The 17,762-nt window shown below is 47.7% G+C and overlaps 1 protein-coding gene and 1 non-coding gene across 2 annotated transcripts in view; both read left to right on the top strand.

The window, feature by feature from the left end:
• TEAD4 (TEA domain transcription factor 4) overlaps window positions 1–9,527 on the top strand; it is an 81,623-nt gene extending 72,096 nt beyond the window's left edge. Inside the window, exons 11-13 of the mRNA XM_050936480.1 lie at window positions 4,486–4,626; window positions 6,119–6,271; window positions 9,295–9,527. Of these exons, the coding sequence (XP_050792437.1) occupies window positions 4,486–4,626; window positions 6,119–6,271; window positions 9,295–9,408 (408 nt within the window). The 3' untranslated portion in view covers window positions 9,409–9,527. The remainder of the gene's footprint in view (window positions 1–4,485; window positions 4,627–6,118; window positions 6,272–9,294) is intronic.
• Window positions 9,528–15,240: 5,713 nt separating this feature from the next.
• Window positions 15,241–15,313, top strand: TRNAR-CCU (transfer RNA arginine (anticodon CCU)). The gene has a single exon. It is a non-coding gene; the product is annotated as a tRNA-Arg (tRNA).
• The last annotated feature ends 2,449 nt before the right edge of the window (window positions 15,314–17,762 follow it).

The following is a 17,762-nucleotide window of genomic DNA, read 5'->3' as shown; positions in this document are numbered from 1 at the left end:
TAATATAGATTTTTTTTTCACTGACTTGATCTTTGTTCACCTAGGATTGTGGGTGGAGACTACAGCTGCTAGGCTAGAATTCAGACCTGTAGCCACTCTACTTAATCAAAGCTTGCCATAAACTCATCTGTCATTTGGTCCTGAGTACGTGCTGTGACAGACGGACAATATCCTGTAATATCCTGAATAAACCTTATGGAATTAAGATAAACTTTATTGCAGGAGAGGCCAAACTTACTGATCCTCCGAGCTGCATATGATAATTTTCAGATGTTTGAGAGCCGGACCCGTCTGCCAGGGCTTGGGGCATCAGTCCCGCTCCTGTGGAAGCCCCGAGCCCCAGCAGGCACCTCCTGAGAAGCTGAAGCCCCGAGCCTCCCTCCCTGTAAGGCAGAAGCCCCTAGCCCCACCATCCTGCCGCAGGGCAGAAGCCCTGAGCTCCCCCTGCCCCAGTCTGGTAGGTGGAGAATGTGGGGTGGGGCAGGGGCTCCATGAGCTGCACTTTAACTGTAAAAGATCTGCGCTTTGGTCACCTCTGCTTTACTGAGTTAAATTAGATCTCACTGAAGTAGGGTTAATACCTTCAGGGTCTAGTGTATTAAAAATGCAGTGGTCTGTGTGTTGTTGTGAAATTACATGTATTTCCATGGGGAGGGTAAAGCAGGGAGAGATTAGGCAAATTCACCCAGGTTATGACATCTCCAGAGAAGCCATCTCCCTGGAAAGATGCGCATATGCTAGTTCAAACTGGATTCTCCAGGGATCGACAGACAAAGGAAAGGTTTGGGTAAATAGCCTGGTTTTTAACTGGCTCAAGGCCTTTTTCCTGATCCAGCAAATGGACAGGACACCTGGTCCATGGAGGGCCCCAATCCTTAAGGCAGTGGTTTGGTCCACGGAACTATTTCTCAGGAGTCCGCGAAAGACTTAGACTGAAAATTGACTGAACAGAATTTAACTATATACACTGACAAAAGATGCCCAAAGGGGTCTCCAAATAAAAAGGTTGAGAACCACTGCCTATGGGTAGGGTGGAAGGACTGGGCCTACTAAGGTCCCAGAAGACTGGGCACTTGTTTTATACTGAAGCTGTGATGAACTTGTAACCACAAAGAAACCCCTTGGGTGGGGCTTTGAAGGACTGCTCCTACCAAAATCTATGTTAGAGTTGGGGTTAACTCTGGTAAGCTTATTAGCATGTGTAGTGGTTCTTTTATTGTTTCTAATATGTTTTCTTAATATGCTTTTTACCTTAAGAATAAAGTAGGCTTATTTAAGAAGTGCTGTCTGTGGTACCTTATAACTGTAGCAATTACACCTGTTAACCGTCTGTGAGGAGAAAGCGTAGAGGCGTCCTTGGGCAGCCTGTCTGTGCTGGGAATCAACCAGTGCAGGCAGGGAGCTGTGAAGCCTGGGCATACTCTGGTCAGGAGGGAGAGAGATGTGAGTCTCCATCCAGAAAGGCATTGGCTGGGGAGCTGGAAGCCTGTGAGTGGGTGCCTTTGCTAGACCACTAAGGGGAAATACAGGGGCAGTTGCTCTGAACTTGCGACATGTGCTCTGGGAAAATGGATGGTGATTGGATTTCACCAGCTTGTTGGCTCAGCTTTCAATGGCATCACGTATTTACCTGAGCCCAACAGTTTTCCTGAAGGCAGAAATCTCCAGGTACCCGTTGCATACAGCACATTGCAGCCTGTGCAGATGCAGAGGGAGGCAGCAGGGATGGGGCAATGGAGCTGACGTGCTAAGTGGGAAATGGAAATTGGACTTGGTGAAATAAATGGTAGGGTTGATTGCATTTCCTCCCTCTCCTTGCCCTCCATGTGCCTGAAGCAGTACATTAACCAGCAGGGGAATGAGATTGGATTGAAATGCTGTACTTTTCTACATGGCTTCCTGCTAATGTTGTTAGTGTCATCATTGGCAAAGCGATGAATTCTTCTGTGGCGTTGGCTCCAGCATTTGGTGGGGACCAGCACCTGCTGGCCACTTAGTAGCACAGAGTCCTTGTCTGCCCCAGCCAGCTTGTGCTCCCGGGCTTCCAATTTTGGAGCTAAAATTTTAACTTCTTGGAAATGGTAATAAAGTGGCACTACCATCTCTTGCGGGAGGCCTCAGAGAAAGATTCATATAGCATCTCTCCTGGTAGAGAAGAGATGGGACTTGTGATGAACAGGACAAGGATTCTTTATTGTGGTTGCCGGACATGCAGACAGACCAGGTTCTTGGCTCTCTAACTCAGGGGTAGGCAAATTTTTTGGCCTGAGGGCCACATTGGGGTTCCAAAACTGTATGGAGGGCTGGGTAGGGAAGGCTGTGCCTCCCCAAACAGCCTGGCCCCCTCCCACTTCCTGCCCCCTGGCTGCCCCCATCAGAACCCTTGACCCATCCAGGCCCCCCGCTCCTTGTCCCCTGACTGCCCCAAGCCCTACCCACACCCCCATCACCTGACAGGCCCCCCTGGACTCACACCTATCCAACCCCCCTGTCCCCTGATACTCCCAAACCTCTGCCCCATCCAACCGCCCTCTGCTCCCTGTCCCCTGACTGTCCCCCGGGATCCCTTTCCCCTTATCCAACCCCTGTGTCCCCTGCCCCCTTACTATGCCACTCAGAGCAGCAGGACTGGTAGCCATGCTGCCCAGCTGGAGCCAGCCACGCCGCCGTGCTGCCCGGCAGGAGCTTGCAGCCCCGTCACCCAGAGTGCTGGCGGCATGGTGAGCTGAGGCTGTGGAGGAGAGGGCACAGCAGGGGAGGTGCTGGGGGCGAGCCTCCCCAGGCAGGATCTCAAGGGCTGGGCAGGACGGTCCTGCGGGTCAGATGTGGCCCGCGGGCTGTAGTTTGCCCACCTAGCTCTAACTCCTAGCCTGAGTAACACAGCCAGTGCAGTCTCCCCTGTATCTGGGCCTGGCCACAGCAGTCATGGAAGAACCTGCTGACTTTGTTAGGCCTGGTCTACACTGGCAGGGGGATCAATCTAAGATATGCAACTTCAGCTACGAGAATTGCGTAGCTGAAGTCAACGTATCTTAGTTCGATTTACCTCCTGTGCTCACGGCGCGGGATCAGCGGCTGTGGCTCCCCCATCGACTCTGCTTCCGCCTCTCTCCCTGGTGGAGTTCCGGAGTCGACGGGAGCACGTTTGGGGATTGATTTTTTGCGTCTAGACGAGATGCGATAAATCGATCCCTGATAGATCAATCGCTACCCGCCGATCCAGCGGGTAGTGTGGACGTACTCTTACAGTACTAAGACTCTGTCCACACTGTGATCCCACCTTAGCTCTAGCTCTGTTTAAACATAGTGTAAGGAGGATGTTGATCAATTGTTCTCCGTGTCCACCGTCGCCAAGGGTAGGACAAGAAATAATCAGCTTAGTTTGCAGCAAAGGAGATTTAGGTTGGATGTTAGGAAAAACTTTCCAACTGTAAAGGTAGTTAAGCACTGGGGAGGCTGTGGGATCCCAATCCTTTGATACCAAGAAGAGGTTAGACAAATGCCTCTTAGGGACAGTCTAGGTATCTTAATCCTACCTCAGCATGGGGAGATGCACTAGCTGACCTCATGAGGTCTCTTCTAGCCCTATATTTCTGTGATTCTATGAATTTTCTTAACAGGATTCTAGCAGGTTTCTCTGACCAATGTGGCCATGGAGTTTTTTTTCTGAGAATCACACTAGCTACGCTGTACAGTGGGCTCTCCCAGCGTCTAGTCTAGAGCATGGTTCCATAACCAGGTTCTTGAATAAAAATCTCAGCAGGAGGTCAGGAAAACCAGGCTAGAACTGTGTTCCTGGTACACTGGTTCTAGACACACTGTCAACATGGCCATAGAGTCCACTGTCCCAGAAGCATAAGCAGATTTTCTTCCTCATTTCCCTTAACCCTGCAAGGGGATAGTATAGATTGAACCAGTGCATAGGAATCGGAGGAAAGGTAATATAGTAAATTAGCACCTGGTCACATCAGGCACTGAGGAATTTGAGGCCCTCTGTTCTCTTATTTCATTAAGGCGAATAAACTAAATGCCTTTTTCTGTTGCTTTGTTTTTTGCAAGGCATTTGTAAACTTTTCTTTTTGTTGTTCAGGATAGAATATAAGGCTAGTGTGACCCCTGGTGGTAGTAGTATAGCACCACATCTTCAAACTTAGGGCCCTAATGATAGCTTGTGCACTTAAGTTAAGCCCACAAATACCTATTTCAAGACCCTAAATAGGGATTTAAGTGTCAAAATTAGAATTTAGATGCCTAACTTTAGGCATCCAAATTTGAAAAGGTGTCCCATGCCCGGATTTCCTCCACTTCTTGGGCACACATGTTGATCTGCTTTGGCAGCTTGATTTCCCCTCTCCCTGACCCCAAAAAACAAAAGCCTGAGGCCAGAGGAGAACCCTTTCCGTGGGTGGTGTGTCTGATGCTGATGACCCAAAACTAATGAGCTACTTGGTAATCACTTACTATCCTTCTCTTTTTTTCCTGAAGGCTGATTTGAACACCAACATTGAAGATGAATCCAGATCTTTCTATGGTGTTTCCAGCCAATATGAAAGCCCAGAAAACATGATCATTACCTGCTCCACTAAAGTGTGCTCCTTCGGAAAGCAGGTGGTGGAGAAAGTGGAGGTAGGAAAAGAAGGCTGCAGAGCCCTGAGTACAGAGTACTCGGGTGCAATTCAGCCCTTGCATGTAGTCACAAACCCCACCTGTGCCTCTGAGGGCAGAAAGTACCCACTTGTCAGGGAGGTGGCTTGGAAAAGGTTGAAAATCAGGAAGCATCAGTCTAGTGTACTGTGTCAGACATGCAGGGATGGGCCTGATCCTGGCTGTAGTGTTGCCCTCTCACACGTCTTGCAACATTTGATGTTTTTTCTTAAAGTGCCAGCTCCTGGAGTCCAGTGATTGAGAGAGACTCAGCTTTCATTGTCTTAAACAATGATGTTCCCAGCCCTCATAGTTGAGGAGAAAAGCTTGAAAATGTGACCACTCGGGGCTCACAAACCAGAAGGCAAATAGGAAGATCCTCACATTTATTATTATTTTTATAGATTCATGATTTTTAAGCCAGTCTTTTGTGATTTTATGGGGCCTGAGTCAGGATTTTTAAACACATGGCTCTAACCTGCTCAGTGTGTTCAGCTGGCCTGCAGGATGATTCTCAACAACAGATAGAATATATAGACAGAGGAAGTTTCTATACCTTATGTTTACAAAGATAAACCAGCTCCTCATATAACAGCAAGCTCTGACAGGAATAAGTACTACACCTTTTTAAAAATGCAGCCAGAACTGCTGTTCTTCACCATGTCTACTGAAATCAAGAGCAAATCTCTGGCTAGGAGCCAATCCACTGCTCGGGAGTCAGCAGAGGTTGGGAGCCTCGTGGCAATCTCAAAAGAGGGAACAAGAAGCAGCACCTCCTCCTCTGAATTAGTGTTGCAATGGGGGTGCTGGCACATGGGAGGAGAGATAGGATTCTAATGGGAAAACAAGATGAAAGCATATGGGGAATGAAGAGGGTTGCTAAGAAGTGATGACCTCCCCTGTCACTTCAGTTTGGGGGAAGTTTATATGTATTGGAGCTAAAATGTGATAGTAATGAAAGAGCTTCTCAAATGTTTAATCCCCACTTGCTAATCTGGGGCAGTGTGGTTTGGTAGGTAGAGAACTGGACTAGGACTCAGAGTGTATATTCCCAGATATGCCATTGCCTTGATGTGTGATCTCAGGCAAGTCACAGCCTCTGTGTGCCTCACTTTCTCCATCAGTGAAATGGGAATAATGCTACCGATCTATCTCACAGAAGCATTGGGAAGCTTAAATCATTAATAGTAGCAAAGTACCCTGAGGACCTTAGCTCGAAGGCGCTATAATAGTGCAAACTGTTCTTATTACCACAGTAGATATGTTCCTTTGTTTTTCTTTAAATAATCAAAGCAGGAGAAAATTGAGAGCTCAGGGAAAGCTACTTCAGAGTGGATGATTGTAAGGAATGATGAATGAGCTAATGTTAGTAAAGCAATGTGAAAATTCAAGTGGTAATTATTATTTTAACTATCAGTAACATTAATGAAAACAGTGGTGACCCTGTGTGCACCTTTTCTCTTTTACACTATAGACGGAGTACGCACACTATGAAAATGGACACTATTCCTATCGCATCCACCGCTCCCCTCTATGTGAATACATGATTAATTTCATCCATAAACTCAAACATCTCCCAGAGAAATACATGATGAACAGCGTGCTGGAGAACTTTACTATTTTACAGGTGGGGGCACTGAATTGTTTTTATTGTTGCCTTGAAATATTTAAGCCATATCCAAGAGTCCCCAGCTGTGAGTCAAATAAGATTTCCACGTACAGCTCAATAGTTAATTTTATTTAGTGTCAGTTGCACCTCAGCACCCCTTACAGAGCTACGCAGAGTGCAGTTATTCAGATAAATAGGATCAGGAACACAGGGAGAAGAATGAGAGGCATGGGCAATGGAGAGAAAGGAGAGATGAAGAAAGTTTGAAAAGGGAGAGTTGATGAGGCCAAAAAGCTGTGCCAGGTGTGAAGGCAGAAGTTGCAATAAAGAAGACAATTGTATCAACAATAGACAGAGGGTGAAATAATTGTCCCTGCTCTGGCCCCTTTACACCATTTAAGAGGGGCCAGCGCATCATAAAAAAGCCCTCAAAGCCCTGGATGTGACTGGGGGAAGACTACTCCAGTTCAGGCACTGCAGAAGACAGCTATAAAGCTGCCTTCCCAGGACCCATCCGAAATCCTGGCATAAAGGGCGGGACAGAAGGGGTGTGTTGCTGCAGAAATTCCATGCAGCACTGGAAGGCAAGCTGTGAGTTGGGAGGTTGCCATAACTTAGGCTCCCAGGGCTGTCCAAATTACACTTGGGCCCTTTCCAGCCCGTGGCGCAGCCAAGAATTAGGAGGGTGGTTTAAAGCCACCCTGGACTGTGAGTTCTGTGCTGTGCCTCTTTAAGGCACAGCATGGATTCTCACTCACTGGATCTGTAAAGGACAGTCCTGTGACTAATGCACAATATTGGGAATCTGGAGGCCTGGGTTTTGTTCCTGGCTTTGCCCTGGAAATCCTGTGACCTTGGTCAAGTCACATCACCCCTCTGTAGCTTAGTTTCCTTATCTGTAGGACAGGGCTAGTGCCATTTCTCTACCTCACAGGGCCTTGTGAAGCTTTAGTCCTTCACATTTGTATCAAGCTTTTAGATCCTTGGAGGAAAGGTGCTTGCTGAGTAAATGCCAAGTGTTACAGATGAGGCTGAGCAGAGAAAGGAGGTGGGGCAACGGAGAGAGACACGGTCTGTGTGCTATAGTTCATGCTGACGAGCACTTTCCAGCGCACCTCCTTCCACAGCCTTGCCCAGTGCCCCTGTAAACCTACAGATGAACTTGCCCTATTGTCATACCTGCTCATCTCGTTTCCTTCCCACAGGGTTTTACAGTTGTAGGTACTCCCCCACCTCCCATCACAGACAGCTGTATTTCACCTAGGCCAATAAAGCCTTTCACATCCTGCACTCAGGGTACCCGGGGGGCGGGGGCAAATGGGGCAATTTGCCCCAGGCCCCGCAGGAGCCCCACAAGCCCTAGTCTGGTGACGGTCCGGGTCTTCGGCGGCATTTTGGCGGCAGGGGGCCCTTCAGTGCTGCCGAAGACATGGAGTGACTGAAGGGCCCCCCACCGCCGAAATGCCGCCGAAGACCCAGACCGCTGCCAGGTGAGTACAAGCGCCACAGCTTCCCCGCTTTGCCCCAGGCCCCCTGAATCCTCTGGGCGGCCCTGCCTGCACTGGTAATCCTACAGCCTTGGGTCCTGGAGTGCAATCTGAGAATTTTCCACCCTCCCCACCTTCTTCCACTTGAGCGTGAGGGGTCTCTCTTGGGATAAGGTGCTTTAGCCCTTTGGTTCCTGGGGCCAAATTCAGAAGCAAGTCTCAGTAAATTCTTCCAGCCCCCTCCTGTGTTTTTCACCAGCTTAGAGTCCCTCCAGATGTAGTCTCCTATGTACCATCATGTAATCCATGCCCTGCCTTATGCAACACCTCTGAATTTGGCTTGCTGAGGCTACGGGAGTCTATTTGGCTGCTATCTCCCTGGAGCACTCGGAAGGGATCAGCGGGATGCCCCCTTCCAGACTAGAGCCTGGCCACTTCCCATCTCTGAATCTCAGACAGAGGACAATGGTTAGTTCAACCATAAGGCATAAAAATAAAACAGAACACAACAAAATCAGCTAAAAAATTCACAAATTAATAAATGAGCTCCTTCCCTCCTGGAGCATTGTCTCCAGGGGTGGCCTAGCTCCTGGTATAGGTTCAATAGCAGTTCAGCATGGGGGTGGTGACCATGTACTGTGACATCTGCCAGTGTGAGGATTTAGCCTCTGACCCTCCTGGCTCCTCCCGCAGGACAGAATGGGGCAAAGGTCTCTGTAGAACATAGCCACTAAGGGAGCTGTGCTGGGAACTGCAAGATGCATACAACAGAGAGTGATTCTGTAGTGTAGCTGAGATTATTGAGGGTCTGGGATGGGGGAGGGGTCGATGCAGTAAGAAAAGTAACAAGCAGGAGGCTGTAAGAATGTGTAAATTCAAGTAAGCAATTCCCAGGCACCTTCGGCTTACATCTTCTTGGTGTGTAAGTTAAACTCATTCAGCATCACTTACCCCCATTCTTCCACCAGTAACTGGGCATTGGGAGGTATAAGGGAGTCGATCTTACATCTCAACTGTGAATTAGGCTCCAAGTCCTGGTGTCCCCTCCTACGGCACTCCACAAGCTGCTAAGAGCCCTCTTTCACTGGCATCTTTCCATTCAGCACCCTCTCAGTGCTGGGGAATTCTCAGCCTAACTCATCCTTCCGCAAAGGAACAGTGACATCTGCTGCCTCCAAGGACACATGGCTGCTCACTGCTCCCAGTCCTGACAAGACTTTTCCCCCTTGCTTGGTGAGTGCTTATTATTCACTGACCAGATATTTCCATTCTCTGTGGTCCTGAGGACGCTTCTCCTCCTGTACTTCCACTGCATCTCAGTCCTCACGTTGTGAGAAAGTCGTCCCCCCCTCGTTGGTACCAAGCAGATGTCTCATTACTGGTGTTTGGAGACAGAACCAGTTGGGGGTGTCATTGCTAAACTGTGTATCTTTCCTGTTGTTCATTCTGTGGATTATGTTTAACACTGGATACATTTAAAGGTGTTAGAATATTTACGGGTTGAGACAGAAAAAATAGCACTTGCTTTCTTGCCTTCCTTTCTCGCCTGTCTAGGTTGTGACGAACAGGGACACTCAAGAGACCTTGCTGTGCATAGCATATGTTTTTGAGGTGTCAGCTAGTGAACATGGTGCCCAGCATCACATCTACCGGCTGGTGAAGGACTAGAGATTCTCTGCCCAGGAACTGCCTCCGTGAATGTATATCTGAGTGAAACTCCCATGCCTAACCCCCAATACCAATCCGAAAAATAAACTGCAGACGTGGTGTATTTTCAGAAAAGAATCTTCGAGCTAGTTTGTGATTGAAACATGAAATAGTTCAGTGTCATGGGCTTGTGTAAATGGGGGAAAAGACTTGAAACCAAAGAAACTGAAAAACAAGTACACAACATCACATGCTTGCACACATGCATTGCTGTGTGCACGCTTGTGCCTGTGCACATCTATTGTACACATTTGTATTCTTGCATCCAACTGTGCAAGTGTGTGTCTGGGCAAGTGTGCTGGCCTGGAGTGCAGGCCTGTGGACCTGTGAATACATACATGACAGTGTGTATGTGTACATGACCAAGCATGTGCGTACATAGGACTCAACTTGTGCTTGTGACCCAGCACATGAGATTGTGTGCAAGCATGCAGGTGCACATCTACATGTGACTGTATGTCTCTGAATATGAGTGCGTGTATGATATACATCTGCATCCTATTATCCCTGAGCTGCTCCGAGGCCTGGTTGCCCCAAATAACATGAAACCCAAAGGGGCAGTTAGTGTGGACATACGCACATAATCACATATGCAAGTGTACGCATTTGCACACACATGCTGTCACACATTCCTTCCAATTACACTTGTCTGAGCATCAAGCTTGCTCAGGTCTTCTACAGTACTCAGGGAAGTAAAGCTACCCTACCATGCTGAGGTTGTGTGAATGACACTTTCTTCTTTCTGAGATGCTTTCTTTCCTTTGCAGTGCAGTTCTGCTCAGAAATGTGAACATGTACTCAGCAGATCTGCTCCCCATGTGTATTCGGAGTCACATCTGCTGACTGTTTGGACTGAAATAAGCTCTTACTTCTTTTCACTCCTGTTTGCCTTGCACAGCTAGCACAGCTCAAGGAGCTGGAATCTGATCCTTCTTGTGTACCAGCAAAACTATGGTTACTAAGATCCAATCAGTGACACCTGTTTCATTGCAGGCTGTGGGGTTGCACACATGTCACTGAGGGCACAATTTGTCCAGCCAGCTCCTTATTATTGGTAATGATGGTTGAGAAGAATTAAAACCCAGCTGGACTTTCAGAGGCCCAGCTGAGTTTGTAGGGCAGGCAGTTGGAGACATCTTTTCTCCCCTTGTAAACTGCCATGTGCTCTGGCATCAGTGAGTGATGATAAACATGGATCCCCACACTACCATTGTGATGGAGTCCCTTGTTAGAGAAGAATTATCCTGATGGGGAGCTGCGAGGGACTTGGAGAGGCATTTGCACGGCTGTTGGGGAGTGGGGGAGCTGATGAAGTATCAGATGTCCAGGCACAGTGTCTCAGAACACATTTTACAGGTGCTTTTAATCTCAACTATTTCTTGAAAAATAACAAAAGACTTTAGTATCTTACACATTTGATTCATACACTTCCATCCATCAGACTCTTGGCATATGCAAAAACACTGTATTCTAGCCAACATGAGCACATGGGAAAACAAAGTGACCTGACCCAGTGTCCACACTGCATCAGTGTTGCTTGGGAAGCGCCTGCTGAGCACTACAGAGGTAGGGCACTGCCCTGGCTATATCTGGAGCAGCGAGACAAGAGCTTTCTATGGCATTACCAGCCTGTGTTTTAAGGGAATCTGCACCATGTTCTGGAATGTTGCAAAATCCAGCCTATTCCACCCAGGCCCTGTGACACTCACAAAAGTGTCTTTCTAGATTGCCTTTCACTAATTGCCAGCTGACGCTGCCGGAGGGTGAATGAGCTCAACTGAAGAACAACAGCCAATGGCACTGTGTGCATAAATAGAAGCTTTCTCCTTCATTTGAGTCATTCAGCTGGTCTATGAACACTGCACACCTGCATTTCTGAATGTATCAGGAGGCACCTGATATTCAAGCACAAAGTCCTTAAGGCTTGTCTGCACTTAACATGGGCCTCAGAATCTCCCACTAGGGCAGCAGGAATGGAAGAATGTTCACTGGTGTTTTAACCATCACGTTAGCCAAGCCTGCCTAGAGCAGGTTCCCACTAAATTGTAAATTAAAATGTCCACAACCAATGTCCACACCATCACTCTCCCTGTTGCGGGCACCAGTGGGCTGAACATGTGCTAGGAACAGTAGAAAATCTTCAGGAAGATGCTGGCATAGACAAGTGCATATTTGCACACAGGATTCTGAGGGGCAGGAACGTGAGAAGAAGTTCAGGAGAAAGGACAGCGGAGTTTGCTTTGAAAAAGAAACTGTTGAGCTGCTAAGCAAGGCCAGGGTTACTGACACTGTATCATCACTACTAATTTGTATTACAGTAGGTCTATCAGCCCCAGCTGAGACTGGAACCGCACTGTGCTAGGCGCTGTACAAATACCTAAGAGTTTTCAGTCTCAGCAGACAAGACAGCCAAAAAGTGGGAGGGGAAACAGCAGCACTGAGGGGGTCAAGCCTTAAAATTCAAAATGTAAGATGGGCATAGAGGAGTTGTCATCAAACTCTTCTAGTTACTGGGGTGGGCCTGTGCTATTGTGGAACTATGAAGCTTCCGAGTAACCTGCTAAATCTAACCTAGCAAGGAAGGTAAATATTATAATCCCCATATTCTAGGTCAGGGCCACCCAGAGGATTCAGGGGGCCTGGGGTCTCCAGCGGCAGGGGGCCCCCACTGCCGAATTGCCGCCAAAGACCCGGCACTTCGGCAGCGGGTCCCGGGGCAGAAGTACCACGCGCTGCAGGTCTTCGGGGCACTTCGGTGGCAGGTCCTGGAGCAGAAGGACGACCCCCCCCCCCCGCTGCTGAATTGCCGCCGAAGACCCGGAGCGGAAGAAGCTCCGGGGGCCCGGGCCCTGTGAGAGTTTTCCGGGGCCCTCGGAGCGAGTGAAGGACCCCGCTCCAGAGGCCCTGAAAAACTCTCGTGCCCCACTTGCCCTGCCCCGGGCGGCCCTGTTCTAGGTGAAGAAACTGAGGCCTAGTCTACAAAGACTTGTAGTTGTTTAAGTGAAGATGTGTTTAAAACGGATTTATTTACATTGGCACAAGTTTGGGTGTAGATGCTCTTATTAAGCTGCAATAAGAGTGGCTGCAACCACGCTCGAGCCAATTTAACTAAATCAGTTTAAAAACAGCACTTTAATTAAACTGCAGTAAGTTTATGTTGCATGTCTCATCTACACACAAAGATCTTAAGGGACTTTCCAAGATCCCACAGCAAATCAGCAACAAAGATGGGAAAACCTAAGGCAGACGTTAAGCATTTAGAAACATACAGTAACATCAATGGAAATCTAAAAGCACACAATTGTTGCAGACATGGTCAGCTGCCAGTATGAAAAACCTAGGGTTGTTTTCCCCTGTCCTTAGTCCTCAGAAAAATAGCAATTCAAATCATTTCTAAATAGCTACTACTTTCTCTAGAACTTGCTTGATTACTACTACCAGTGACCTCTCTACTATGGTTTTGCACGCTCCTTTCCCAGCAAGCCCATCTGGGCACTAGTTCTTTAAATCTGTGGGAGACAAGCAGCTGCAGCCCTAAAGTGGCCATTTAAACCTGAGCTTTATAGGCTGTGTTTTTCCCCTCCTAGCTAACACATATTTTTAGCTGCAATTTTGTTTTTCATTGATTTGCCTTTTCTCTCATTCTTGAGGAAGTAGCTTCAAGCCCTAGTAAGCTAACAATAACCACGGAGAGAAAGTCTCAAAGTATCCAAAGAACAAAGCAATGAGGAGAAATAAGCAGCAAGAATCAATTGCACAAATCAAATAAATCAGTCAAAGCTGATCAGGTTTTTTAAACCAAATTACTCAAATAGTGGCCAAAAAGAATGCAGTAAGATTTTGCTATCGGACCTCACAAAATTCGAGGTGAAAGATCAATTCAAATTTGCTTGGATATTAGAAGTTACCTGAAAAACTTGAAGACCCATAATTAAGGGGCATGACAAATGGCAATATATTAAACTTGGGAAGGGTGGGTACTGAAGAGATCAGTGTTAGGTCTACTCTCATGTAACAGCTTCATTAATGAGCTGGAAGAAGGAGAAAACAGCATTGTAATTTAATCTGCAGATGGTATTAAAGGAGGTATCCCCAACAGAGCAGATATAAGGACACCAATGCTTCTGAGCTCTGAATAGTGACTTTAACCCCATTGAAGCACTAGACTGGAACCTGGAGAATAGATTGAAAGGTTAGATTTGAAATATGATTTTAAAATGTCCTTAAAAAACAAGGACAGATGGTAGCTGAACGGTACATTAGCAGTTTATCAGGCCGGCACACAATGCGAAAGCCAGTGTATTGAGGAAGAAGGTAGTTTCTGTACATTTTGGGGATGCTCAGAAATAAAACCTTATTGGAATCAAATGCCTTGTCTCTCTCTCACACATACACTCTCAAAATGATTAAACTGCAGCTCCCTCCAGACCCCAAAGTACATGCAATAGGGTACCAGAAGAGTAAGGTAGACTAGCTCAACAGATGTGTTGTACTGTTGAGGATGAACAACCCACCCTCTGCAAAACCAGACCACAAAGCACTGGAGCAAGCATGTTACTGATCCCAGGGACTGCCATCTTATTTGGGCCCTCCTACTTAGGACTGGATTGTGGCTAGTTCCTGCATGGGATGCAAGGGGAAAAGAACCCTTTCCCCCTGTTTGTGTTCCCTGTTGCAGGTGCTGCTCCCAGTCCCAGTCCCTGAGCTCTGGTAAGCGCACGGTTTATGCAGGGCTGGTGCTGCTTGCCACCTTGGCGGTGGGCAGAACTGGCTGGCTGTGGAGTGGAGCATATGTCGCACCTCTGGGCCTATGTAAGGACAAGCAAAAGACAGAACTAGAACACAGTTTAAAATGCCTAACATTCCAGCATTCCAGATGTGCAGTGTTCAGCTGCAGCTCAATTCTTGTCCATTAGGTGTCACCGCTGCCTGGTCTAATTGCAAAATACAAATCTGGGGTCCTGGGGGTGGGGAGTTGTTTTCAGTAAATCTCAAATGTAGTAACACTTTAGTGGACAATAAGTGAATTGTCAGCAGAGAAGCCTACCTATTTTTAATCCTATGAGATCCTAAATCCTTACCCATAAACCACAGCGAGTAGCAAAACAACCATCCTCAGCTAATGGCAGATAAAGATTAAACCCTGAAAGATTTTTTTTCTGTCCAGTAAAGTACTGATTTATAAATATGAACTTCCAGCATTCCTGAAATATTTGCTCAACTTCCCCTGCCACTTCCTAAATCCTTCCTGCCAGCTTGCACCGAAAGCTTAAATTCAATTTCTTTTAATGTCCTTGTTAACATTTTTTTAATTGTGTTTTGCTGGAGGCAAAAGGAGGGGCTGGGGTCAGTTTGACATCCCTGGAGATGGTTTGACATTTTCTGTGTGCACAGAAAAAACAGCACTGAAGGCAGCCAGGCAAGGTCCCCTCTCCACAAGGTACTTCAACCCCTTCTATTAGGTGTGCCTGCACTGGGCGATTGTGCTAGTGTAGCTAAACTGATATGAATCCCTACAAACCTTGAAAGGTCACATTCCAAAAAATTAAACAACAGCATAAAATACAACCCAACTGGTGGTCGTGGTGCAACAGGATGACATTAAAAGCCATGCATGTGGAAGCATGCTGAGGAACTCTACTAGACATCAGGCTAGATTGTACAGTCCACATATAGAAGGGGCTATTTGTGCAGACAGCCCTCTCCCATGGTGGGGTCTGTAAGCCATTTTTGTGGCACCATCCCCTTACCCTATCCCATGGACTCGCAGCTCCTTGGGGTCAATGATTTAGGGCCTCAGTGGCCTAATGGATAAGGCAATGGCTTCCTAAGCCAAAGATTGTGGGTTCAAGTCCCATCTGGGGTGAAAAACTACTGCCTTGGAGCAGGAGGGATAGCTCAGTGGTTTGAGCATTGGCCTGCTAAACCCAGGGTTGTGAGCTCAATCTTTGAGGGGGCCATTTAGGGAACTGGGGTAATAATCTGTCTGGGGATTGGTCCTGCTTTGAGCAGGGGGTTGGACTAGATGACCTTCTGAGGTCCCTTCTAACCCTAATCTTCTATGATTCCATGATCTGGATCCAGAAAGACATGCATTACCCCTACCTCCAAATCCAGTGGAAACGCCAACAGCACATTCAGGCTGCACTAAATCTTCCATCCCAAAGTTCAGGGGAAACTCACCCTTAAGGAAGGCTCCAGGGGCACTGGCTCTAACAGAGCTGTGCTGTTGGGGAGCTGGGAAGTGGCCTGGGGGGGACCTTAGGCTGGAATAGAAGAACTGTGTCCTCTTGCAGAGCTGGTGAGATCCAGGCAGAACCACTTCGGATGCTGGGCCCCCTTCTGGGGTGGAATGATCTCTGCCCCCATAGCCTCTTCTTGCAGGTATTTCCCTGAGAAGGGACCAGTCAGCCCAGCAAAATTAAGGCAGAGGAAGCTACAATTCCACTTACTACAAAACCCTCTAAGAAATGATCACTGGGGCTTCAAAAGGGATTGTACAAGGGTAAAGGCATAGAGGGAAAACAAAGCAGCTTTACTGGAAATGATTTATTATACTTACTTGAATTACAACAGAGACTAGCGGCTCCAATTCTGATCAAGGCCCTATGCTGCTGTGTGTTGTATTTACACAGCAAGAGGCAGGCTCTACTTGGAAGAATTTATTGCATAAATAGAGAAAGACAAAGGGCAGGAGAAAGATGATGATTATTATCCGATTTCACAGATGTGACACCTGGCATACAGAGAATAAGTGATCTGCCCCCAGGTTACAAAAGGAGGCTACAGCAGAGCTGGGAATTGAACCTAGATCTCCTTAGTACCAGGCCAGTGCCTTAATCATAGATCACCCTTCACTTGAAATGGAGTTGGGTACAGCCTAGCAAAGGAAGTAGAGAAGCAAATTATATTAATGCTCTAATCAATGGGCATGAGACACGTCAGAAGGACTGTTACATATACAACAGGACAAAAAGAAACATGAGAGAATCACTACGCAAAAATCCACCTAGTGGCTAATGGCATTGGCAATAACCAGCAGGGAGTAATAAAGGAGAAATCATTCCAAACAATATTTGGTTGCCAATAGTGCCTGATAAATTCTCATGGAACTGGAGAATTCATTACTGGCTGAAAGGAATAGATGTTCTCTATGGACTTTAGATAGTGTCTCAGGAAATGAATTCAGTTTGGACTGAGCATGACCTCTCTCACCGGGGCTGAAACACCACTTGGAAGGACAATGAGCAAAAGGTCACTGTAAGCTGGGAGATATTAGGGGCGAGGTGGGGGTCCAATCTCAAGAATCCATGACCTCATCAGCAATTGAGTACCCTGATATAGTCTACAGCAGGGATCAGCAACCTTTCAGCAGCAGTGTGCCGAGTCTTCATTTATTCACTCTAATTGAAGGTTTTGCGTGCTGGTCATACATTTTAATGTTTTTTAGAAGGTTTCTCTATAAGTCTATATATTATATAACTAAACTAGTGTTGCATTGCAAAATAAACAAGGTTTTCAAAATGTTTAAGAAGCTTCATTTAAAATTAAATTAAAATGTTGATCTTACGCCGACGGCCCGCTCAGCCCGCTGCTGGTCTGGGGTTCTGTTCACCTAGGCCGGCAGTGGGCTGAGCAGGGCTTGTGGCTGGGACCCCAGCTGGCAAGGGTCTGGCAGCCAGAACCCCAGACCGGCAGCAGGCTGAGCAGGGCCAGTGACTGGGACTCCAAACCGGCAGCGTACTGAGTGGCTCAGCCCACTGCTGCTCAGGGGTTCCATCTGCCAGCTCCTGCCAGCCGGGATCCCGGCTGCCAGACCCACTCAGCCCAGTGCTGGTGGGTACCTACTTTCTCCCTGGTTCTGGCCCATTCTCTTCCTCTCTCTCTGCACTGAGCTGAGGGTGGGCGTGCACTGAGCACAGGGCTGGGGGTGAAGGAGCAGGCTGGGGGTTGGGGTGTAGGGTCTGGCCAGGAGTTAGAATGAGGGAGGGGACTCAGGCTTGGGGTAGGAGGTTTGAGTGTGGAGCACTTACCTGGGCAGGTCCCATTTGGTGCGAGGGGTGCAGGTGGGAATGTGTGGGGGGGGCAGGAGCTCCCATTTGCTGCTCAGGGTGGGGTTGGGGATGTGGGGGGTGCAAGAGTCAGGGCAGAGGGGTAGGGGCATGTGAGGGGGGTGCAGGTGTCAGGGCATGGGATGTGGAGGGCCTGGTTATGGGCTGGGGTCAGGTGTGTGTGTGAAGGAATCAAGCAGAGGGCTGTGTGTGTGTGAGGGGGGTACAAGGCTCAGGGCAGGGGCCTGGGGTGTGTGTAGGGCT

This window comes from Gopherus flavomarginatus, chromosome 1, assembly GCF_025201925.1.
Source record: "Gopherus flavomarginatus isolate rGopFla2 chromosome 1, rGopFla2.mat.asm, whole genome shotgun sequence".
In the NCBI taxonomy this organism is placed as follows: domain Eukaryota; kingdom Metazoa; phylum Chordata; order Testudines; family Testudinidae; genus Gopherus; species Gopherus flavomarginatus.
The sequence above is the reverse complement of the archived record's forward strand: the minus strand, read 5'-3'. Positions and strand labels throughout refer to the sequence as shown.